We start from the raw sequence: 25344 nt of genomic DNA on the forward strand, positions 1-25344 counted from the left end.
AAAAACTCATTGATAAAGAGTCCAAAGCTGTAAGCCATTTCAAAATGCATTGGAATGTACATAAGCATTGTTGAGGCTCCACATGCATCAGGTGTGTTACTGAAAATAGTTGTATCGGGATAGCTGTCACATTGATTGTTTTCTGTTGTATTTTGTTAGGCAGACCCTTTGCAGAAGTTCAGTGGCATCAACCTTCCTGCAGATGTGGGTAGAGGTTAGGGGTAGGCACACATAAACGTGGAAGTAGAATATTTTATAAGTCAAATTTATGAAGTACTTGATATAATCTCTTCTTGAGCTTGAAGAATAGAAGGGGGAATACAGTTAAATGGAGATCAACATCACCTGTAATTTTTCATCAGTTTTATGCTTTAGGGAAGCATAAAAGAGACATTTTTTTGTTTGACAGAGTTTTGTCAGCAATGAATTGGGTGGACACAAATCAGCAATCATGTAGAATATGAGGGTTTCTCTTTACTGGCTTTTAAGCCACATGGCAAATGAAGGAAGCTGGAGCTGGGTGAAAGTGATGAAATAAAATGCCTCAGATGTCTAGGACTCTGTTTTCTCAAGTATACAATAACAAAACATTGTTAGTGGTCCATCCATTGTGATGATTGTAGGGTTGTCACCTTTACAATTTATTTTGTGGCACTTCAGTGTAATGGCATTCTGTCTTCTCATGAAATGCAAAGGGTTCAGTTTCAAAATTCGACTTAGAACTCTGGAAACCATTCTTCTGGGAGGCTGCCACCACATAGGAAATTACAAAGTCATTTTATTTAAACAGCAAGGCCCATACAAAGCAAAACAAAACAGACACACACATACACCAACTGAATTGTGCTTCATGCCAGTAGTAAGTTATCCAACTCTTTCATTTGCTGAAAAAAAAAAAGATATTTTTTTCCCTCTCTATAGCGAGAATAAGCATGGAAATGAAATATGGGTTTGTTGTCTTAGACCAAATACTTTTTCATGTAGGCTATACGTTCCTATTAAGTTGGCCTGAATTTTAAAAGGATCACTAAAATAGCTTGCTACATGCTCAAATTGTGATCCAATCACTGCATGTGACTGCAATTCATCTTGTTTTATTTGTGCTGGGCTAACATTTATTCAGAGCAGTGGGAGGCTCGGGAATGCCTCACAGTAGTTTTTAAACATCTTGCTTGCTTTTAAAAATCTTCACATCCTGTGGCTTGCCCTACCCTATTCCTATTCCAGGTGCCTTATCAATGAAAGTGAGAGAGAGCTCACAATGTTAGAAAATAAATGTGCTCCAACACTGTTATGACATGTAGGCACAGCCTTGTGAAAGTTTGCTATCTGTGAAATCACAACTAGCAGAAGTCACACGCTGCTTTCAACTGAACTAGTAGTTCAGTTGAAAGAAGTGTTGAATTTGGAAGAACTGGTCTATATTCTTTTTTTTTTCTTTCTAACTTTAAGCTAGGTTATGAGCCAAATCATATGATCTGTGTATTGTTCTGAAAAGAGGCTGAAGAAAACAGAATCATTTAGATCCAGCAAGTCTAGGCTGAATAAAAAAGAACTAGCAATGACCAGTGAATTAAGGAAGATGACATTCTGATTTTTTTTCTTAAAGAAAAATTGTTAATTTTTTACAATAGGGGAAAGAGAGAAACTTGTATAGGGTCTGTTTCTTCCAAATGTTCACCTGTTTATCATACAAAGAGTGCCAGTATCAGAGACTTTCATGTATCAAATTTAATCTTTTTTCATCAATGCAGTCTCTCTTCAGTAAATTTGACTCTAGAATCATCCTAGTGCAAGAAATATATTCTTTTTGTGGATTCAGAATTGGTTTAAACAAGACAAACTTAGTACTTTGATTCTCTTAAAAAAGCTGTGATGGAAAACGACATGAATGGCAGTATCCACAGAGAAGTGCTGCAACACACTAGAAAGTTGTTTTGTTTAAATTTGTACAGTCAATATGTGGTTTATTGTGGTCACATAGTTCGTGTGGACTTACTGCTTGTTCTTCAAAATAATTCTGACAGCTCCACAGGTTATTTAGTTTGGGGTCTATACTTATGCTATTGCCTCTGAGTAATTGTACGGCTATCACAGGAGATAAATGAAGCTTAATTAAATTTACCATGCTTTCACGTAGCTTCTGTTCCCTTAATGGAATAAAATGATATTGTTGTCAGCATGTAAACTGACAGTTCATCTCTGATACCAACTGTGCGATTAATTCATGTCGTCATATTTCCCAGGATAAGCAAATTGACAATTGTAATTCAAACATGAATTGCACCAGTAGTTATTATTATTTGATACTGGGACATAACCTAATATACTAGCTGGGCAGACGCCAAATAGTCATCATTCAGAACCTTTTTCCCACTACCTAATTAAATATAAATATTTCTGTCATTCTATAGCACGTCTTTCTGTTCCTGTAGTGGAGTTGTAAGGCCCTGCATCTGCAATGGTTGTTCAGGTAGATTCAGTTTGTTGTGATAGTGAGAACAGGAACCAGCATTAAGGGTCTTAGAGACTGAGACATCTTGTGGTACCACTGACAGGAAGTTCCAATAAAATCTAAAATAAGCGCATGTATACCTTTCACATTATACCACTCGTAATGGCTGCTCTCATCAGCAGAGGTGCCACACACTCTAGTTTAAGCTATGATAGTGCCCAGAAACATGGCAGAAGCTTTTGCAAAGAATTTCCAACCCTGGTGTGTGGTGTGTGTTGGATTTAGATGACTGGGAGAGAGCCCCTGTACCACCTCACTGCAATATGTGCTGCAGCCTGGCTGCTGTTCCTCAGCCCACTCTGGTGCAGCTCTATTCGTCTTCACTCTGTCATTGCAAATCTGTCTATCTCTGCTGATCTCCACAGAACCAACTTGTAGCTGCAGCAGCCTTGTATTGGCCATGTCTACACAGCTAAGTAAAACAGGCCTGGACAATGAAGGCCAAAACCACATCCACGTGTTACAGCATGGGCCTACACACTGTCCCTGTGGCCCATGGCACAGTTACTTTGGTGTAGGGTCCTTTTCCTGTTCCACGTATCTGCAGTGATTTAAAGGCTACGTTGCTACCCCCAGTGTGGCTTCTTCTTGCACAACAGCAAGGACGTGCATGCACCACCAGAAGTGTTTCAGATGGGCAGGGGAGGGCTGCAGGTGGCGTAAAGCCTAGTAGGGTGATTTTGGAAGACTCTGTAGATGCAAGGGCACTATCCCTGCCTTATGTGCATGTCTTATGATCCAAACTGTGCTTAGGATTGGGCCAACTGGTGTGGATCGGAGATGTCTGGGGAGACTGCAAATTTGTATGGCCTTCAGAAGCTCCGGGCCTTCGGGCCCTATTTTACTTAGTGGTGGAGTTGTGATCACTGGGAAAAGAGCTGTTCCTTGTCCTTACTGTCACAGCATGGTGATGGTGAAAGTAGGAGAGTTTCTCAAACTCACAGAGATGTAATTGAGAGTACAGTTCAGATAAACCCTTAAAGCCAGAACATCATTCAGTAAATGAGTAAGAGAACTGAAGGGCAGTCAAATAGTCTCTTACCTTTTCTTACATTACTGACAGAGAACAGATCATATCAATGTACACATAAATTGTTGTTATAGGTAGGATTTTTGAAAGAAACTGGGCTTTTTCTACCTAGGGGCCTCTGGAAAATTAATCTGTACTAATTCAAAGAATTAATTTACAGTTAAACTGCTTTAAATTCTTGTGCATACAAATGAATTCCAGAATGAAAGCAGCCATAATTCAGATAAGTTCAGAGTCAGAATTCAAATAAGTTTAGAGTCAGGGTCATCATGTCCTGTTACCTCACTTGCTGATAACCACATCATCTAATTACTTTTTAAAACTGATTAAGTGCCATAGGAGCCCAAGGCAGTTTGACTTTCTTCACAGCCAAATACCTGGTCATTTTAGAAAATGAGACATAAGTTCCTAAATAACCTAGGCTGTTTTTGAAAATTTCATTTTGTTGGAATATTTGAAGTGCTCAGCACCATAGCAACAGCATAGAATTATGCCTCATCTTCTATAGTAATTTAATATACTAAAAAAAAAAAAAAAAAAAAAAAAAAAAAGACTGGTTATCAGTTTTGAAAAATATCAGTTACATTACAAGTGTGAGAATAAAGTATCAGGTCTAGTGATACTGGTAAGCTATTTCTGAAAAGGAATAAGGGCAAATCTTTTATTTTTTACTTTTTCAGAGGGTGCAATGAAATTTTAGGTCTTCAAGGTCTCACAAGTTTGAGAATAAAATACTCTTACTGATACTAAGTATTATCAATAAAAAAGGCAAGGACAAATCTTTAATTTTTCAGAGTATGCTAAAATTTTAGGTCTGCAAGGATTTAATGGTTAGTGCAAAAAGGTAGGAATTAATTGGCTATGCTTGCTCTTGCAAAGAGCTAAAAGTTTTAAAAAAGAATTATTGATTTTGTTTTATGCTATATGACCTTCATAAAGAGATAACCTAGTGTCCCTTTATTGTATAAAACCAAATGACTAAGACAAAAATTAGATCTCGTTAAAAGAATAAAATTAAAATAAAAGTTGAACCTCTTCAGAAGAATCAGGGATTTTCTTGGTGCTGCTGTGATAAATTAGATTAAATACAAGTCTTTTGTGTTGTGTTACAGTATATAAAAGACATGCATTAAGTTGTTAATAGTGTAGTTTAATGAGAAACACTTTAAATGTCAGCTATGTAAATAGCAGACAATACAAGAAGCTTGGAAACTTCTTTCATTGCTTCTGTGGAGAGGAGTGACTCTTCTCTTTTAACACCACTTTAAGCTGGGTCAGGACTGCGATCTAAATCCCTGATTTATAAGGATCATAGCTGAAGCATTTGTTTTGTGTTAATGCCCTGTCTTCTGCATCCTGTGGAGTGGTTTTCAAGAACTCTTCTACTACTAGTGACTCTTTGTGTTCCAGTAAGCAGTGAATAACACCATACCTGGGCATTTCTGTTTCAAACTTTGTTACCTTTTGGAAGAGTATGATACTGGGATATTGTGCAAAATACTTATATAGAATTTTCTGTTCTTTAAAAAGAATTTAATTTGTTGTCTGTTCCTCAGGGTTAAGCTTCCATATTGAAAGGTTTGTGCTATGATGGTTTCTGTAGGTTCTGTGATGAATTAGGACAGTATTATGAAATATAGAATGTAAATTTAGGTGGTAGAGATAAATAGGATATAGCCACTGATTTTCATTGCATAGTCATCTGCCACATAGTGGAAGGGGTCTGTACCATTACTGAGAGGTTTCTTTGGGCAGCTTCTTTGTGGAAGGTTCCTTCTGCAAAGATTTTGACCCTGCCCCAGTGACTGATAAAACATGACAAGGTGCCTAATAACAGAACAGCCTATAACAACACTGGAAAATCAACACTTCTGTCCACAAGCTGTATGTGTGCATTGGGCAATTAAAAACCGAGCACGGTCAAACTCAAAGGTTAAATGCAAATGAAAGGTTATATTTGAAGCACCTTGAAAGAAAAATCACTAATCACTCCATAAGCACCCTTCGTTCCAAATTTGCAGGAAAAGCTTCTACAATTCAGTATTCTACACTGAGATAGGAATTAGGAGTTCAAGCATATTGTAGCTCTGAATTGAATAAAGAGGTGTAAACAAAAAATAAAAACAAAAATAAAAACAACAACAGAAAATACACCCTGGAGTGGGATAAACCTTCAACCTTTGCAAAGAATACTTTTCAGAAACTCTCTGAAAAGTTATGCTCTCACCTACTGATTTCAGCCATACTGTAGCCTTTCTCACTTTCAAGGAGGTGTGTTATTAATCTCCTCACTTCAAATATGATGTGCCTCATGAGCTTCCCTAATCTTTTTTGCTAGTATCAAATTGTCATTTAAACTGTGCACATTATTCCAGTCTAAAGAGATGATTCACAACTGTTTCCCTGGTTTTGTGCTGATGTAACTCCATTGAGATCATGTCGATATTCCTTGTCCCAAAGGGAAGAACAGATCTTTCATGCTCAGTTAACATTCCTACTTCTCTCCCCAGGGTACCTATTCTCCTTTGCTAGAGATTCTTTTGAATACTCTAATTAAGAATAAGAATCTCATTGAATATTAATTAGTTTTTCACTGGCCTCATTGAAAATATTTAACTCAAAGCAATTTCCTGGTAATTATCTCTTGATTATAATTTTGAGAGACTTACCACTTTTTAAAATAAATTCCATTTTTTGAAATAAAACTTCCTTTTGCATGTGTCCAGTTTGTCACAACTACTGATAAAAATACAAGAAGCAGTAGCCATGAAGAAGTCATTTTGTTTTGTCTTATTTCTTGGGCTTCCTTTCTACAAAAGCTGTCATTATGTCCCTAGCTTTCCTTCTTTTGCTGTTTTTCACTCTAATTACTTAACTATACAGCAGATGACGGCGTCCTTCATGCAGACAAGTTCAGAGTCTTTTCAGGGATTGAATCTATTGGGCTTGTACAAGCAGACAGCTCTGTATTAAGGCCAAAATGGCAAAGCAGCTCAAGACTTTTCTTTCTTGCCTATTCCTGGAATGATGAGATAGGACCTGATTGGTCCTCAGCTCTTTCTTCAGCTTCCCACTCACTCTAGGACTCCTAGTTAGGTATAATTAAATACATGACAAAACCCTTTTCTGCTTCCAAATTTGTTTTGAATATTCAAGAGAGAGGAAGAGACTGCAGAATTTGAATTTCATGCCCTAGAACATATGGTGATTTGGACTAGCAGCAGGACAAACTAAAACCATAATTTTTATATCCTTCCTATCATAGAAGAAGGAAGTGGAAGTAGCTTTTCACTTTTAATAGATGTCCACAGCAGATGCTCTTTGAAATCTCTGAAAAGGGGTAAAATTCCGCAAATGCCAGAAGTGTGTGGTTGTTTTTTTTTGTTCTGTTTTGTTTTGTTTTTCTAAATCAGGATGCGAAGTAAGGAGTCTAAGACTAATTCTCAGTGAGAATGAAAGAGTAGGTTTCTTGTGAACTTTTAGGAATACTTTGAGGAATGCTGCAATCATCCTGTGTGCCAGCAGCGTCATCATTGGCCTCTAACAGGGCAGTCATGTTGTTCCAGTGAAAGCAATTGCAAGCATAGCCCATTGCAGAGTTCTCAGCCTTCTTGCCTGGGATCTCAGCATCATCCAGAAGCTTGTGAAATTATCTTAAAGCACCCTTTAAAGTTTACCATCTTATTGCAACAGCATCATATATAGATTCCATTATTGCAGCCAGGAGCATTAACCATTCTCAGGCCCCTGTAGAAGAACACTTACATGGCTTTATTTCATGTGAAGGATTGCATAAGGACTTCAGGCGAAATTCCTTCCCAAATTCAGCTGAAAGCCTTATGTAAGTCCAAACACTTGCCTTATGCTTCCAAAGAGAAGTGATGCTGATTGAATGCACTAGAACTCTCAGACACTACTGTAAGGGAACCAAATCATTCACAAGAACCCTTTGCCTCCTTGAGCTTGAAGAGCTGCTCTGTGCAGCTCACAAGAAAGGCTGTCAGAAAGGATCAACCTTTGCTGCCAGTACAGCTAATGTGTTGCTACCAGCTTGTTGACGTACCTCTCCTGCTGACTGGTAATGCTTACTTCACCAGGCACTTGGTCTGCTTCCAGCACATGCCTCTATTTATAATCTGAACAGCAGCTACAGGGACTCTGCTCCATTCATATTTGTCAAGTCTTATGGAGTTAGTTACTATACCAGATGTCAAATTTTATAGTGAAAGTACTTCAGTCTCCATTCAACCAAATTCCTCATTTCTGCCACCCCAAGACAGTACTGCTCATCATATATCTGCAGTGCAGACCAATTACACTTGAAGAAAAGAATTTACTTGCCTTTGAGCAGCTGTAGTTTGAAACTATGACTACAGTAGAATAAGAAATCCAACTGTTAAATTAATTCATTTTTAAGCAACAATTCCAGAATTAAAAACATAGAATATTAATAAAGCATAATTCTGCACACCCTTTATTTCTATAAATCTAAACTGAAGCTTAAACCATGTTTTATAGTGTTGATATTGCCTGCAATGCAGCAAGCAATGAATAAGCAACGCTGATTCCAAAAGCAGAAAACATCTTTTAACCTGGACTGCTTTTGTTTCTTTGTTTTGTGAAGGGATCTCTTGAAGTAACTTAATTTTGAATACAACTCATTAATATGGGCTCCCTGCACCTGCATTTGCAAGTCTTCTCTAACTGCCTAAACAGGGGGCCTGGAGCTTTTAGGATTAATTTTCCTTAAGTGACCTACTTCACAGAGAAAGATAACCGTATGTTTATAGCCTCTTGCATTCTATTCAGGTCACAGATGGACAGATAGCAAAGCTATTCTTCAGTCACTTACCGGAGTTGCAGCTAATATCTAGTGAGAGTGGAGATCAGGTCAATGTTGATTGGTCAGAATGCCTAAAAGTATTGAAAATCATCAAATCCTACTTCAGTCTCAGGAGATGTCACAGTTATGCCCTAGGATACTAGTCAGTGGTTTGCTCTAGGAGTGTGTTGTAGTAGTGATAAAATTATTGTGTGCTATAGAAGTTAAATATCTGACTTTGAATCCTCTGCCTTGAAGGTGGACACCATGCACCATTCTGGCAGTGAACATGTCTAACATTACCCACATACCATGTACTGTGGCCAACAGCAAGGATCAGAAGTTCTGGGAAGTTTTTGAGCTTTTACTTGCTAAGAAGTGCTTATGATCCCATGAACAGTCATCACTGTAGACATAATTTTACAAACAATCGCTGTGACCTAAACCTGTGTTATGGAAGAATATTTTTTTTTATACCATGTTCAGTGGAAACAATAAAACTTGTATTTTGCTGTTAACCATAACAGACCTATTTTTGCTCTTGCATTGGGTTTATCCTCCACTGCTGTAGAAACACTTATGCAGCTATGTTTGTAAAGCAGTTTGTCATCTGTGTTCAAATATTCAGAATTTTCACAAGGAAATGACAAGGCTTCATTTTCTGTTATGATACTTTTAAAAGTTCAGTGGAGCTTTTCGTGATGAGAAGTGGGCAAGAAGTATGAAAAATGTCTCTTTTTTTTGAAAGACCAACTTAAAGTGTGCCAGGAAGCCAGTGATGTTAATTGTGACAAGTCTGAAGAACTAAGTATTTAAATTGTGACAGTGCCAGCAAAAGGATGCCTGGCTTTCAGAACAAAACAAAACAACATACTTGTGCAGGTTGAATTCTTAAACTGCAAATGTGTGTGTGCCTGTGTCACTGTGTTTATATGTACAGCTCAGCTTTTTGCTCTATGGTGTAACTCTGAAGGGTGTCCTGGCAGAAGTTACATTGTAATTTGGATCACTTTAATCACTGAATAAATGTTGCCATTTCATGTGGGCCAGTAATCTTGGAACACCTGAAGAATGTTTTGGTTTTGTTTCATTGTGTAATGGTTTTGTTACAACCATTAAGACAACCTGACAGAGGTGTGTTTGTATTTCCTCTGATGCAATGTAATACAGTGAGGGCAAAAGCAATTCCTTTTAGCAAAAAGCCTTTCAATCAGGAATTAAATAAAAGATTTTAGAGAGAGACAGTATGGGTAGCCCACCTACACCTATCCTAAGGGACATTAGTGCAGCTGTTTCATCATAAAAATCCTGGCCACAGACTCTAGCAGTTGTTGTGAGCCCTTTGGGTTTTCCAGGCATGGTACTTTCAGCTTCAGGACCTGAGCGTTTACCATCCCAGGTATTAGCTCCAGAATTTTCTCTCCTGAGGGAGAATTCCCTAAAGTATGTGCCTGAAGTGTGTGTTTCTCAGTGTTCACGTTGGAGCTGTTAATAAACTTGATCACATGTAACCCTACAGATCCGAGCATCAATGCACATAATCTTAATCTAGTTTAAGAACAGCCTGTTGTAGGTGTGCTTTGATCTGTTTCTAAAATAATTAATTTAAATCAAGATAAGTCCAGTTTTAGCCAAAATAATTCACAAACCATACATTTGTCTGTGTGCATGTGTGTGTGAAAAGTTATTTGAAAATAACTTTGTACTGCTATGATTGGTTACAGGCTATTTTAATCAGATTATGATTTTATGAAGTATGGAAATAAAAAAAAAAATGTGTCTTTGGCCCTTGTTTCTCGGTATGATATCCATCACATTTTTGTGTCAGAGAATGTGGAGTTTTTTTTTCAGAAGAAACAGGATGTCTAAATAGTTGAGAAGTTATAGTGTATTATCAAATGCAAAACTAGACTAAATCAAGTAATTTGCTTCTATTTGTGGAGCAGTAGTACAATCTACAGAAGATATTGTAGAGATTAGTTGTAGGAAAAAATGTACAGTGTATGTTATAAACAACTTCTGCATTACAATAGGCATGTTCAAACCCACTGTATTAGATTTCTTAGGGGTAAAAAGTAAAGTGGAGAAATAGCACTAGTGCAGTCCTGTTGAAAGTGACTGATTTAAAATAACAAGCTCCAAAGAAACCTTCCAGCTTTTGAACCAGGGTAGCTATTGCAGCTACAGAAAATACATGATTTTTATTTACTGTTGACGTTCCACTGTACAAGAAATAACTGAAGAGCCTCCTAGCTGCTTTCTTGTCAGGGTTTCTTGTAAGGGCACTCGGCAAAGATGCAGGTGAGACATGCCAGGAATCCCACTCATGTGGTTACTCAGCGTTGGCTAGGACTCTGTCTCCTGGGATTTTCATTGCTTATAATTTTGCCTTGTATTATTGTGAGTATAAACAATACGTTGAAAAAGATCCATTCACTACCCTTTTTGCATTGTCAGTTATGATATGAAGCAATCAAATGGTTCCCTTCCTGTAACCGTCCCAGATAATTAGCTTGTAATCTGCAGGGTTACATGAATATAGAATCTTGTGTGTATATTTTTTCTGTGAGAAAAGACAAATAGGAAGATACATTTTGTAAACGTGAGTAAGTGTCACACACACAGTTAACTTCTAGTCCTGCTGTAGCAGGGCTATGAAATAGGACCACTCGCATGAACTTGGTGTGGAGATTTGTTTGCAAGATCAGAACATCTAGGAGGAAATGTGATTATGATGATGAACTCAAATTTTTCACATGATTTGTACAGAATTTGTTGATCTGCTGTGCTACTATAGATGAAAAGTAAATCTGTTCAGAGAAACAGAAGTATAGATATTGTTACATAAATTTGTTCTCATCTTCTTTAATATGTGAGTCAGTGCTCCCTAATGAAGTAGAATTATCATTATATTAGTTTAGTCACTGAAGATTTAAAATTTCCAGTGGTGAACTTCTAATTAGTTGAATAGATCATGAAATGGTACAGCAATTTGAAAGAACCTGTATTTCTTTTCTGAAAGAGCTTGTATTCCTGTTCAAGGGAAGAAGCAGTATATTTGAAAGAAAATGCAGGAGCATGGAAGAATCAGACATCCCATTTTAGTGAAACAGTAGATGTGATCTGAATTGATAATGAGTGGCACTTAGTGACTGGTTGACTTTGAACACCTGAGGAGTTTTTATAGGAATCGTAATGTTTTTGAAATGTGCATTTGTGGAACAGACTGTGCATATGCAAGAAGTGAGAAAAAGAAACTTGGTGGGTGAAATGGTGGCAGAATGATTCATATGTGCAAAGTTCAAATAAGCCTATCAGCTTATATACAAAATATCAGTAAACTATAATTAAACATATGGTCCCTTCCAACTCAAGCCATTCTATGATTCTATGATATTAAATTATATTAATTATTAGAAATAGATTACAATAATTATTCATAATTCACTATAAACTTATATGCAAAGTCATTTTGGTTAGAGTTACAGATCATTAGTTGTCAGTGATGCCTTTAATAGTAAGTTAATTAGACAAAAATTAATTATTTTCTTTATGTATTTTTCATGTAGGTGTGCAACTCACATGTGGTTGTCTTTATAAAAGTAAATGATAATGACCTGTTTGTGTACAAATACCTTCACCTGATATATAAGATGTTTTTCCTTTGCATTCTAAGTAGAAGGACAGGGTCTACAAATGATGGCTAATTATTTCTGAAAATTAAAGTCCTGTATTCGTGCATATAATAACTAAATTATAGGCAAGGATTGTTCCTCCATGGCTACATTAATAAATCCCAACATCACAATCCTATTTGCAATAAAGCAATAATATCTCTATGCTTCTTGATCCTTAGCTTCTTCGCTGATATTACTGAAGTATTATTAACAGCATTATGTTGTTGAAATTCAAGATCTTTGATTTTGTAAGTCCAAATTAAGTATGGTATTTAATAATAATAATAATAAAAAGTATATTTCAGGCATAGAAGGCTTGCATTAGGGCAGCTAATCCGTAGTTCCAAAGCACTACATTAGCTCTCTTAATCATGTTGGTGACAAATCTTTCCCTATAATGTCTTTCATTAAGTAATACATTGAAAAAGCACTTATACATAATACATATATATTAAAGTGATGACTAATCATGTGCATATTCTAGAATTACAAGCTGTTGCTTTTCCTAGAATCACAGAATGGTTTGAGTTTGAAGGGACCTTAAAGATCATCTAGTTCCAATCCTCCTGCCATGAGCAGGGATGCCTCACACTAGATCAGGTTGCCCAAGACCCTATCCACCTGATGTCTTGAACCCCTCTAGGGATGGGACATCCACAGGTTCTCTTGGCAACCTGTTCCAGTGCCTCATCAACCTCTGAGTGAAGAATTTGCTACCAACATCTAAGTATTCCCCCTTTTAGATTAAAACCATTACCCTTTGTCCTATCACTATCTGCCCATGTAAAAAGTCACTCTCCACCTTTTTTATAAGCCCCCATTAAGGACTGAAAGGCTGCAAGGAGGTCTCCCCTGGAGCTGGTTGGATTTCATCATCCGTAACATTTTATTTTAAGAAAATAACCTCTCTTGAACTAGGAAGGTAGAGGTTGTTTTCCGGTAAAGATATAGCTATATTAAAAATTTTTTTGATGAGTACTTTCTGAATTTGAAGTTTTGATGATTTGCACACTTGTATTCTCACTTGAACATTTAGTCCTAGAGGTTTGAAGTCTCTGACCATTCTCATTCTGTCTTTGCAGTTCGACAATCAGCAAGCATTGGGAGGCAGAACTGGCCACGCTCAAGGGTAATAATGCTAAGCTCACAGCAGCCCTCCTGGAGTCCACTGCCAATGTAAAACAATGGAAACAACAGCTTGCTGCATATCAGGAGGAAGCAGAACGTCTTCATAAGCGGGTAAGTCGAGGCAAACAGCCAGGATCATTGAGATGGAAGTCCTGGTGACTGTATTCACTCATTTTGAAGTGGAACAAATAAGCTTATTGTTGGGGCTTTAGGTAAATCTTTGAGACAGACACTAAAGATCACTTTAAAGCACACACTGTTTCTCAGGGAATTCTTTTGTAGCAGTTCCTTTTCTGCAGAGGGTTTTGTTGTATCCAGAGTTATCTCTGCTGTAAACCTTAGGCCACCTTTGCCAGCTTTCACTCCTTGTTTTATGCCAGCTGCATCGCATCTGTTTCAGGACTTTCACCATAACATTACATGTGACTCCCTCCTGCCTCTAAGCCTGTAGAAACTTGACATCAGATCTGTAAGTTAAAGGAAACCTGTTGTAGTTCCCAGAGTTACCAAGGACCAGCAGCTTCCTTTTGAACTTGCACCCAAAGAAAACCAACCGTGTGTAGGACCAAACACATTATATGCAAATAATGGTCTCCTCTTGCATTCATGCAAGAGGAGCAGGGTCTTCTTCCCTTCACTGTAAAATTTGCAGAAGTCATTTGGCAAAGCAGAAATTAAAACACAATTGGGGTAGGAGTAATAGCCTTTGAGAGAGGAATAAATCACAAAATCACAGAATTTCTAGGTTGGAAGAAACCTCAAGATCATTGAGTCCAACCTCTACCTAACGCTAACAATCCCCACTAAACCATATCCCTAAGCTCTACATCTAAACGTCTTTTAAAGACCTCCAGGGATGGTGACTCCACCACTTCCCTGGGCAGCCTGTTCCAGTGTCTAACAACCCTTTCGGTAAAGAAGTTCTTCCTAACATCTAACCTAAAACACCCCTGGTGCAACTTTAGCCCATTCCCCCTCGTCCTGTCACCAGGCACGTGGGAGAACAGGCCAACCCCCACCTCGCTACAGCCTCCCTTGAGGTACCTATAGAGAGCGATAAGGTCGCCCCTGAGCCTCCTCTTCTCCAGGCTGAACAAGCCCAGCTCCCTCAGCCGCTCCTCGTAGGACTTGTTCTCCAGGCCCCTCACCAGCTTCTTCGCCCTTCTCTGGACCCGCTCAAGCACCTCGATGTCCTTCTTGTAGCGAGGGGCCCAAAACTGAACACAGTACTCGAGGTGCGGCCTCACCAGAGCCGAGTAAAAAAGCTTATATAGCTTATAAAGCTTATGCAGTGTTGAAGTCTGCATTGTGAATACAAGTATACAATTCCTCTTCTCTTTTCACATATGACACTTAATATATTGGTATAATTTATTCATGTTTGTCCATGTGAATTTAGTGTAGGGCATACTTTTGTGCAAAATGAAGGCAAGCCTACACGTGTGTAGTGAAGATGTATTTAGCGGAGCTTTTCTAGAGTTTTTTTTAGTATCAGAAGCTGAATTTAGTTAAGAAATTAAAAAAAAAAAAATGGCAGAAGACCTATATACTTTTGTGGATGAAGACAACTTTCATGAATAAGCTGACAGACATGAAAGGTAATGTAGCAAACACAGCAGATTTTTAAATTTGATTTTATAGACTGTAGTCTCTTATATGAAATAAGATATGGAAATAACAGTTAGCTAAACCCTGCAAATTCCAAAGGTTCTTTCAGACCTGCACTGGACCTGTCCAACTGAAGGCTATCACAGGAACAAGCATCATATTGATCTGAGGACGAGAAATTCAGCAGGTTGCACCTAACCTTCGCCCAGCTCTGGAAGAGTAGTGAGAATTCCCATGACTTGAGAAACCTGGGGAAATGTCAGGTTGTTGGGGCTGTCCTATACCTAGACTGAACTGAAACAAGGATCTTGAAATCCCAGCCAAACGAGTTTAATAGGGAGGAGTGACAATTTCCAATGGACACTTACTGCGTGTGTGATACCTGTCTGAATGAAATGAATGAAATGTAATTAAAACTGGTTCTTTCAATTGAAGAAATTGACAGTTGCTGACAAAATTGTATTGCTTTGAAACTTTTCTATTCAGGTACAAGTTTGTCATATATGTTTGTATAGAGATGTTTTCACTTATTTGTCTCATTTAGGCATCTCCCTTGGCAGGGTGGAAGTTCTAACCTGTTTTCTAGGTTTGTGGATGAAAGATAATAGTCATATTTGATAAATTTTTGATACTGCAGAATACCAGGTGAATTTCATTACTAGTGAAGTTTTACTGTGAAGAACTTGTTTCTCAAATATAGACATAATGAGGTATCATTCTTCTTAATAATATGTATTAACAACTTCAGTTGCAAAGCTGAGAAAATAGAGTTCTGATCCAACAACGAAAAGAAAAGCAACACAGAACAACAAAAACTGAATTATTTACCTGCTCTCTGTGGGGAGACCCAAACAGACAAAATGAGCATGGCATGGTGATAGAAGGTCCCATTTTCTTAATATTACTGTCACTCTTAGCCCTATCCTGTCATTGGCAGTTTGTTACTGGCAAACACAATTAATGAATATAGAATTTCTTTGTATGTTACTTTGCTTGCACCTGATACTACAGTAGTAACAGAAGTAGTAACAGAAGTAGTAACCAAGCGAACGCAGCAATTTTCCCACAATTATTTCGTATTTCTGAGGAAATACAGGATGTTATAACATGGAATCATCTACAATGTTCTTTTACAATCAGCTTTTATGTGCTTGTATTAAATCTTTCTGTAATCCATGACCTCGGGGCTTACTAATATCTCACAAACCTCTCTGCCTATGTCTCAGTGGGCATGCCCGTAAATTACTACAGCTCAAGAATACTGCCCTCTGTTGGAATTGCTTTGAGAAAGATATAGACTTGGCTAACACAGTAAATCAAACTGTCTAGGCAAAAGTGTTCAGAGGGTGTTAAAAATCAATTTATCTGTTACCCCTGCAGCACAATACAAGAGCTATTCTAACCTGCATGCTGGGCACTGATCTTTCAATTTGAAGTAGTTCCACATTCCAAAAAGAAACTGTAATTCAGATATTTCTCTGTTACATGGACAGAAAATGTGCTTTTGAAAAGGTGAATATGGAGACTGTTGGCTATGGTATGTTTGATAGCAAGCAGCGTTTAAAGACTATCATGTAATCATTCTGTTAGGTTTATCTGTTAAGCTTGGTGTACGCACCAGCTGCAACTGATCCAAAAATGCTCCCTAAATTGGAATCCATTTCTCCTGAGATTATGTAGAAGTTACACATCATGTTTTGGACGGTCCGCTTTTTTTATATAGATGATTCATATAGACACAGAAACATGAATGGGTGTACCAGTCTAAGACAATTTCTCCTGAGATTATGTAGAAGTTACACATCATGTTTTGGACGGTCCTCTTTTTTTATATAGATGATTCATATAGACACAGAAACATGAATGGGTGTACCAGTCTAAGACAATTGACTAACGTACTGAGTTAATTTGTTTCTCTAAGTGCTTGTCCTTCTCCATAGATAATCATCTAGGTAATCCTCTAGACATGTGATGAACTCCATCTTTAGTTCACAGAATCACAGAATAATTTAGCATGAAGGGGAACTTTGGATCTTGCCCAACTCCCTACTGAAAGTATGTCCAACTTTGAAATCAGATCCAGCTCCAGGGTTGGATAAGGTTACTCAGGACAGTGTGTCAAATCCAGAAAAACAGAGAACCCACAGCATCACTGGACAACCAGTTCCAATGCTTGACCACCCTTCTTGTCAAATTGGTTTTCCTAATATCTATTCAGAATTTGCCGTACTGCAACTTGTGGATGATGCCAGTTCAGAAGAAAAATGCTTTTTAATCCAAAAGAAACTGCGTTGAGAAAGAGTTGATAGATGATATTTTAAAATACTTGTAGAAAAAAACACTTCAAGGATAAACAAAAGTTTGGAAATTAGTTTGCATGTTTAATTGCAATGTAGTTGTTGTTTTATATGCAAAAGTTGGCTGTTACAGCATCTTGCCCACTGGAGAAGTAGAATGTGTGTAGATCTGTATTCATTAGAGGGATACACACACTTATAAGATCATAGTGTTGTACAGAATAGAACAGCTTTCAAAATAAAGAACTGTACTTCCACCACTAGCTGTTAAGTTTAGAGCAATTTAATAACATATTATGTGGTTTATATATAATGCAATTGTGGTATTCACTCCTTACATGCTTTAAGAATATCTACAAGTTCAGGTACCTGAGTCATCTATCTGCAAGCCACAGCAGACTCATGCCCTCTGTCAAATGTGGTAGTAGTGAGGAAATAATGCATATCGATTAGGAAATTTTATCTTATTATTTCTGTTTTTAGCTTCCTCTTTATATAAATAGCTTTATAAATAGTCTTACTTAAATAATTGCCTCTATTTAAAAATAAGGGAATGTTTTTTTAGTGCTACTATTAGGTGACTTTTTATGGTACCTTTCTCCACAGTTTGAACTTTGTCATGTTTTATTTATATATAAATATCCTTTGATTTTATATCATATCCCACCACTAAACCATGTCCCTGAATGCCACATCCACACATCTCGAATACCTCCAGGGATGCTGACTCCACCAATTCCACGTCCCTGGGCAGCCCGTTACAATGGTTGTCCACCCTTTATGACAATAAATGCTTCCTGATATTCACTGTAAACCTCCCTTGGTGCAACTGAAGGCCATTGCCTCACATCCTATCACTTGTCACCCAAGAAGAGTGACCAACACCCACCTCGCTTCAATCTCCTTTCAGGTAGTTGTAGAGAGTGATGGGGTCTCCCCTCAGCCTCCTTTCTTCAGACTAAACAGCCCCAGTTCCCTCATCCACTCCTTTTAACTCCTGTTTTCTGGGTTCTTTTCCAGCTTCATTGTTCTTCCCTTAATGTCTTCCACCAACTCAATATCTTTCTTGTAGTGATGGTCCCAAAACTGATGACTCAAGGTGCTCAAGGTGCGGTCTCACCAGTGCCATGTTCGAGGGGACAATCCCTGCCCTAGGCCTGCTGGCCACACCGTTTCTGGTGCAGGCCAGGACACTGCTGGCCCTCTTGGCCAGCTGGGCCACAGCTGGCTCACATGCAGCCAGCTGTCAACCAGCACCCCCAGCTCCTTTTCTGCCAGGTAACTTTCCAGCCACCTGCCCCAAGCCTGTACCACTACAAGAGGCCAAGTGCAGCACGCAGCTGTTAGCCCTGTTGAATGCCATGCAACAGGATGCAGCCCATTGACCTAGCCTGTCCAGATCCTTCTGCAGATCCTTCCTACCCTCATACAGTATTCATTGTAAACTTTGACTTTTCAGGTGTTTTAAATTCTTTTAAACCCATCATTTTTTTTCTTCCATAATTGTTTTCAAATTTGACTGAAATAGTTGCTCTGTGTATCACAGATTACACTTTTAAAGTAATAGAAACAAAGCTATAATGCCCCCTCTTAGATTTGTGATTTAATTTTTAAAAAATTAAGTTAATTTATTATCTTTTTTTTTTTTGATTAAGATTTCCTCATCTGATAATTTAGTTTCTCACATTAACCTGCACTTATTTGCTTTCTCTGAGGCTTTTGTTTTCTTTGTTCCATTTATTCTCTGCATTAGTAATGCTTAGAGCTGAGAAGAAATAGAATACAAATTCAGTGTGTCTGAGTGCAAAGTTCTCCATAAATTAAAGTTTTGTGCTCTCTTCTGTTATATTTTGAGCTTAAGTCAGAAATACTGTATGTTGATATTTTGTCAGATATTTTTCAAAAGTTGACTAAATTTTTGAATGGACTTTTCCTTTCAAAATACAAAGAGAAAATAATTTTGAGAAGACACACTGCCCAATCAAGAGCTTAACTTAAAGCTCTGAGCCTTCTGTCCTCTAATCTGTTCAGAAGCAGCTTAACAACAAGGATTTCCCTTGAGCAGGGTTGGGGAGCACTCCTACACACCCTGCATAACATTTGAAGTCAAAAGGGATTCATGAGTTTAGAACAGCTCAGTAACAGAAAAAAACACCAACTGAAGTAGCTACTTCAGACAAATAAAATAGCAGTGGTACTAACATTAATCCTGGTATCATAGAAAGGAAATGATTGAGTGGTGATATAAATTATGCAACATATCCCAAAGTTTCATCTTTGTCATGTAAAAAATTACAATTATACATTTTTTTTCTTGCATGCTAACTGCTAAAGTAAATCATCCTATGACACTGGGCAATAGCTCAGAGTAATAACACCAGTGCATAATAAAAGAGCTGCAGTCCATGAAGATCATTTATCTGCAGGAAAAGAAACCTGCAATGACAAGATGAAGGCAAGTGATCAAGTTCTTGGGTATTTCTAAAAGAACAGAGAGGTAAACTCTTGAATTCTAGGTTGTTATTTTACCAAGATTACTTAGGAAATTAGATAAAATTAGCTTATTATGTTCTGGTTCTTTCATCTGGTGAATGAAATAAGTATGAAGACATCTTATGCAGTCATCAAGAACACCTGACGAATAATGGATCTTGAATTTCACTACTGTAAAAAGAAATTTTGAAGTGGAAATTTAAAAAAATGCATGAGCATACAGAAATAAAACTATGATCATTTTACTATGCCATTTCTATGCTGATTAAAGAAAACAAATGTCTAAATGCAGTTGGTGAAGTCCACAGGAAGTATGAGGCCCCATATAAATCATCTGCTCAGATTATCCTAAAAATGTCAATAGAAAATCTTTGCAGACCCTTAGCAGTCACCTCCACATTTTCACCACCTGCATTAATAATTGAATAGCCAAGACTCAGTTTCAAACGTGCAGATGTGCAACTGCTTGCTGAATCAGAGCCCATACTATGGATTTCTGATTTGCTGAGAAGTCAGTGCTCATTGAAGAATTTATTATCACCAATATGAGACTACTGTGAATAACTTACTTGAGTGAGGAAAGAAATTTTCTAAAAGTGGAAATATGAAATAAGGTGACAGAAAGAGTGGTAAGAAGAAGAGATTTAATCCAAAAAATTATTGGCAATGCATGCTTTTTGTGTGATGTCTACCTTTTGTTATACAGTCTTCAAGACTGTGTCCCTCCTGTCCTTCCTGAAAAATATGGACTTATATTTAAACTTAGATTGCTTGATTAAAGAAAAAGGCTACTTGAGTATAACTTCCTTCTTAAATTACTGTAATTAGCATGCAGCTTGGTAGTCATGTGGTGCCATTCTTTAATGAAGAAAATAGATAAGCATTTTGCAGGGTAAATATGGTTCATTTGGCAATTTAATTGAAACAATGGGACTATCATTTTGCTAACATTTTTAATGCATTTAATTGAAACAAATATGTGTGCAGTTGGACCAATCCTAAGGGAACAAAAACCAGACAAATAAATCTGTATTTTTACATATGCAATCCATTAATCTGGAATTGCAAGCAAATTTTTGTTGCACTTGAAAATCCTGATAAAGCAAAAATACATACGTAGCTTTTGCCCAAGTGATGTTAAGTAATGTTAAATATTGACCAAACGTTCTGGGGAGTGTTAAGTTAAGAAACAACAAGTTAAGTTTCTGTGTTGGAAAGGCTAACTGTTCTAACTGTTAAGTTTCTAGAAGATATGTGGGAAAACAGTGACTTTGCTTTTTATTTTTGAAATTGCAATAATTTCTTAAAAGAAGAGTTTATGTTTTAAAGTAGGCTGTAATTATCTTCCTAAGGTCTGTTATCCTAACAGTAGAACTAGTTTCTAATAAAAAGAAATCCACAGTGGTATTTTAAAAATCCTTGAGAAGAGCCTTGTGACTTGACCACCTTTGTTGCATGATATTAGGGGATAACCAAGGGAAAAAATGTGAGCATTTTATTTCAAGGGATATGTGTTTTTCTCTCAGATGTACATTTTTGTCCAATATCCATTTCAGCTATCATAAATTTCATACTGGTTTTGAAATTTTATTTGTTGTCAGTCTTGAATTTAGAATGTCAGAATGATTAGAATGATTCCTTGAACAGAAGTGTCTACCACAGACTCCCAGGTCCCTTTTTAGGCATGATTCCTAATACTTATAATCCACATCTAGCCTTTATTAAGATTCAAACCTTGTTTAATACTTAGAATTTACTGAAAAAATTGCCCCTTTTCAGACAAAGCAGGTGAATCGGGTTATAGTAGTTTTGTTTCCTGTAATCAGAATGTTTTTGTTTGTTTGTTTGTTTGTTTGTTTGTTTTAATGGATGGTGAACTGAAGGCAAGTTCTTTATCATCTTCTTCTGCTTGCCTTGATTTGCTTTTAGAGTAGATTTCCATTTATGACCCAAGACAATATCTTTATATTTTTTTTTGTGGAAATTCCTTTACACTGAATGTGGGGTGATAAAAAAGTAACTGCTGTTACTCTGGGATAGTAAAAAAAAAAAAATGTGTGTTTTCTTAAGGACCCTCATCTCGATCTTCATCATCTATCTAAAAAGAAGGAATATTATTAAGATCTGCAGGTTTTACAAAGTGCACTTTGTGGAGACATACTGCAGCATTTTTATGTAGTCAAAGCTTTGTAGAATGAAATACAACTTATAATTCCAAAACTCTATTAGAGAATGAGGAAATTGCAAGGTCCTCAGGATTAAAAGATGACATATCTGTATTGTGTTTGCTATTGCATGTATTTTATGAACTGGTCAGATAGCAGATAAAAAAAAAAAAAAAACAAAAAAAAAACCACTTTCTAATTGAATTTCAGACAAAGGGATATTCCCTGAAGTTAGCATTAACACTATCACTTGCAAATAGCAATGCCTGGCTGAAGCTCAGAGCATTGATTTTAGTACACTTCTTGTATTTTCATATTTTCCTACTTCAGTCTCATTTTGTTTTTCGCAAAAATCAAGCAGATGATGGATTATTCCTCTTTCATCTCTGCAGAAATATCTAACTGTAGAAAACATTTTGATATTTCCATGGCTTGAGGCTTCAGTGCCCACAGAGAAAAATGTGTCCTTTTCAGCAAAATCTTTAATTGATTTCTAAGTTGAAAAAAGTAATGTATTGTTGGTAATACACAAAACTCTTCCCCTTATCCTTAGGTTATCATTTTATCCATAGATAAATCTTGGAAGACTACAATAGTTAATTTGCTGTCAGACGTGATAATACGATGGTGCACTTTTTGTTTTTTTCAGCAGCAACATAGGAAAGCAATTTTCCTTGTTCTCTGCATTTTCACATTTATTAGAACCAAATTTTTTCTCAGAGTTTTTATTCTTGAAAGCCATACTAGATTGTTTCTTATGGTTGTCTTGTTTGCATGCTGTCTTCCATCTTACTGTCTACCATGAAGAACTGAGAAGCTTCTTCTGCAAAAGTTATGTGAAATTTTATGCAGTTATTCCTTGTTTTGCTGAGCTACACAGTATCATTTTTCTACTTACTCTGGAAAGCAAAGGGCTCTTTTTAATTTGAAGGACGTTCATCTTCAATTATTGATGGAATAATATCACAATCACGGTTGTAATCCATTAAGCAAGATAACTGCACCAGCTAAAAATACATAAATAATACTTAAATTCTGTCTTGTGTGAGTACTCTCTCTGTTCTACACTGTGGCCTAGGTTAGTAGACCTTGAATACTGTGTTCCACAATAAATATGTGGAATACCTTTAGGAAACAACAAGTTAAGATAGTCAGGTATATCTATAAAATAGACTAAAGCAACCCCAAAAATGTACTTTAACCCATATTTCTCAGCATTTTTGTAATAGCTAAAGTAATTTCTGTATGAAGTTTGAAAAGAAGTTCATGACTTGTAGGTACTGACTCTTAAGATAATAAAAAAAAAAACAGTTTGTTGATTGAGATTAGAAGTATACAAATCTATCTCAGGAAAGTGGTATTAAAAAAATTAATCAACTTCGAGCAAATGTAGCTCAGATTCATTCTGTCAGTACTTGCTCTGGGAAGGCGACCACTTGAAATGTTTCTGTCATTCCCACTTCTTTGCTTCAGTCTAACCAAAGTCTTCACTCATGAAGCAGTTGTCTTTGTTAGGATTTGATACAATCTCTACATTTGTTTTCTTCATGCTTTGATTTGGTTTGTTTTCTTGGAGAAGCTCTGTGCAATTACTGTCTTAAGCTTATATAAAATCTGTTTCCCCTTCTGTTATGTGGCCTCACTCCTCCTGTCTTGGCAACAGCTGCACAGTATGATGAAAACTTCTGCCTGGCATTCTCCTCTATTTATAGGCTATTGACCTTAGATCAGAATTTCCAGAAAACTCTTCAATGGCTTCTGCTGAGAAGGCTTAGGCTCTGTCAGAACAAGTTGCCTTTCTGTCTGATTTCTACTGATGTATTTCTCAATAAAGTATGCATTTAAGTACAATAATGTCCATATGAGAGAAAAAATAGCCCATTAAATCATCACTAAAAAGCCCTTTCAGAATTTCTTTCTCTACAAGCAATCCTTACCTGGATGACAAATGTAAAATACAGAAGCAGGGGCTAAGAATAATATTCCTTTAAGTCTCAAATATGAAGCCACAGTACAGACTTTCCAGATTTGCAAGTCAGTGCAGTCTTATGATGAAGAACCTTGTTTGGTCAGTTATTGTTCAAAGACTGTTTTTTCAGTCTTTGTCAGAAGTCAGAATACAGTCAGAATTCTGTACTGGAAACAAGTTTTAATCAGAGATTCATTATTTAGTGTTGCTGTGAAAAGACTTGAATGATTGCTCGAGTCTTGCTCTTAAATGTGAAAAAATAAATGAGGAGATGTCCCTGAAAATAGCATGTGGGAGGGTCAGACTAAAGCATTTTAGCTTCCTGTTATGCCCCCTTCTGTGCATAACACATAAACAGTTATTTTTGATGTTTTTTGAACCAATGGTCATTAGAAAAATAAATTCAATTTGAAACAAGGAAATAGAGCAAATAAATGTTATCCATGTTTTTTTGCCTAGAGCTTTATCTTTTGTTACTTCTGTTTTCAATTACGTATGCTTTATATCGCATCATTTTCCATCTTACTCTACAGATTTTTTGAAAGGTTCATAATATGATTTTCTTTTTTAAAGGTGCATTCAGCAAGAGAGCATATTTGACATCTTTTCAGATTTGTATAGGAATGGGCATTTAAATAAGATTATTATTAAAGTAAACATGTTTTTAAGTTGAAAATTTTTTCCCAAGTTACTGTGCTTTCAGCAGTAAAAAAATAAAATAAAATAAAATAAAATAAAATAAAATAAAATAAAATAAAATAAAATAAAATAAAATAAAATAAAATAAAAAATTGAACCATGCATTATTTTCTTGCACAAGCAGTAAAAAATGGGTGTTTGCCTACAGGAAAGCTGGACCAGAGCAAGGTATCGCAGCCTCTTCTGAGAGCAGTTGACTGTTGGCAAGAAGGTTTGTGGAGCAAACTGTACCCTGCTCAAGCAAAATCAACTGTGTTTGCTTAAGCAATTTCAATAGGTGTCTCAAGTTAGTATGTCCAGAGCACACTGAGGAGCGTTCATACGAGGCATGCAGCTAGTGGGTCTCTCACAGGAGGCATTTCTGGCTGGTAGCAATACCTGCAGCCAAGAGCAAGGTAACATTTCACCCACCCCAGCTCAATCCACCAGCCCGCTCAGACTTCAAGCTTGCACTAACAGTATGCATGCATCCTCACCCTGTGTGCCTGCCCAGAGGAAACCCCATGGAAAACAGTAGGGTTCAAGCTCTTCCTAAGTCACAGGGAGAGACACCTCTGCCCCCTTGCTTCTACAGCACCAGGAGAAAGGTGTTTTGGGGGCTGATTTTTCCCGTATCTCCTGTTGAGGCTGTACCACTCGGTGTAAATGAGTATTCACTGCACCAGTACTTGGTAAGAGCCAGTGGGCGTAACAGCTTTAAGAGAGAAATTGACCTTCTTGGAGGTTATTGTATAAAGTTCCAGACTTACAAAATGGGTGGAAAAGGGTCTGAATGTGGGTTTCTAAATCAACGCTACCTCTGGGTTCACAGAAGCTTCTGCGTCTAATTCAAGACTTTGTTCAGCAGAAAAGTTTGGAAATGTTTACTAGGTTGAACTTCAGAAGGCATGAAGATGGTTGATGTGGATAAAAGTGTGGTGACGCTACTAAATGGTGAATGG

The 25344-nt window shown here is 37.0% G+C and overlaps 1 protein-coding gene across 3 annotated transcripts in view; it reads left to right on the top strand.

The window, feature by feature from the left end:
- The window catches only part of HOMER1 (homer scaffold protein 1), an 87631-nt gene that overhangs the window by 50834 nt on the left and 11453 nt on the right, over nucleotides 1-25344 (top strand). For all 3 annotated transcript variants that reach the window (XM_082784190.1, XM_082784191.1, XM_082784189.1), the window contains one exon: nucleotides 13127-13283. In XM_082784190.1, the coding sequence (XP_082640316.1) occupies nucleotides 13127-13283 (157 nt within the window). The remainder of the gene's footprint in view (nucleotides 1-13126; nucleotides 13284-25344) is intronic.

The sequence above is a fragment of the Aythya marila genome, assembly GCF_965140915.1.
Source record: "Aythya marila genome assembly, chromosome: Z".
Classification (NCBI taxonomy): domain Eukaryota; kingdom Metazoa; phylum Chordata; class Aves; order Anseriformes; family Anatidae; genus Aythya; species Aythya marila.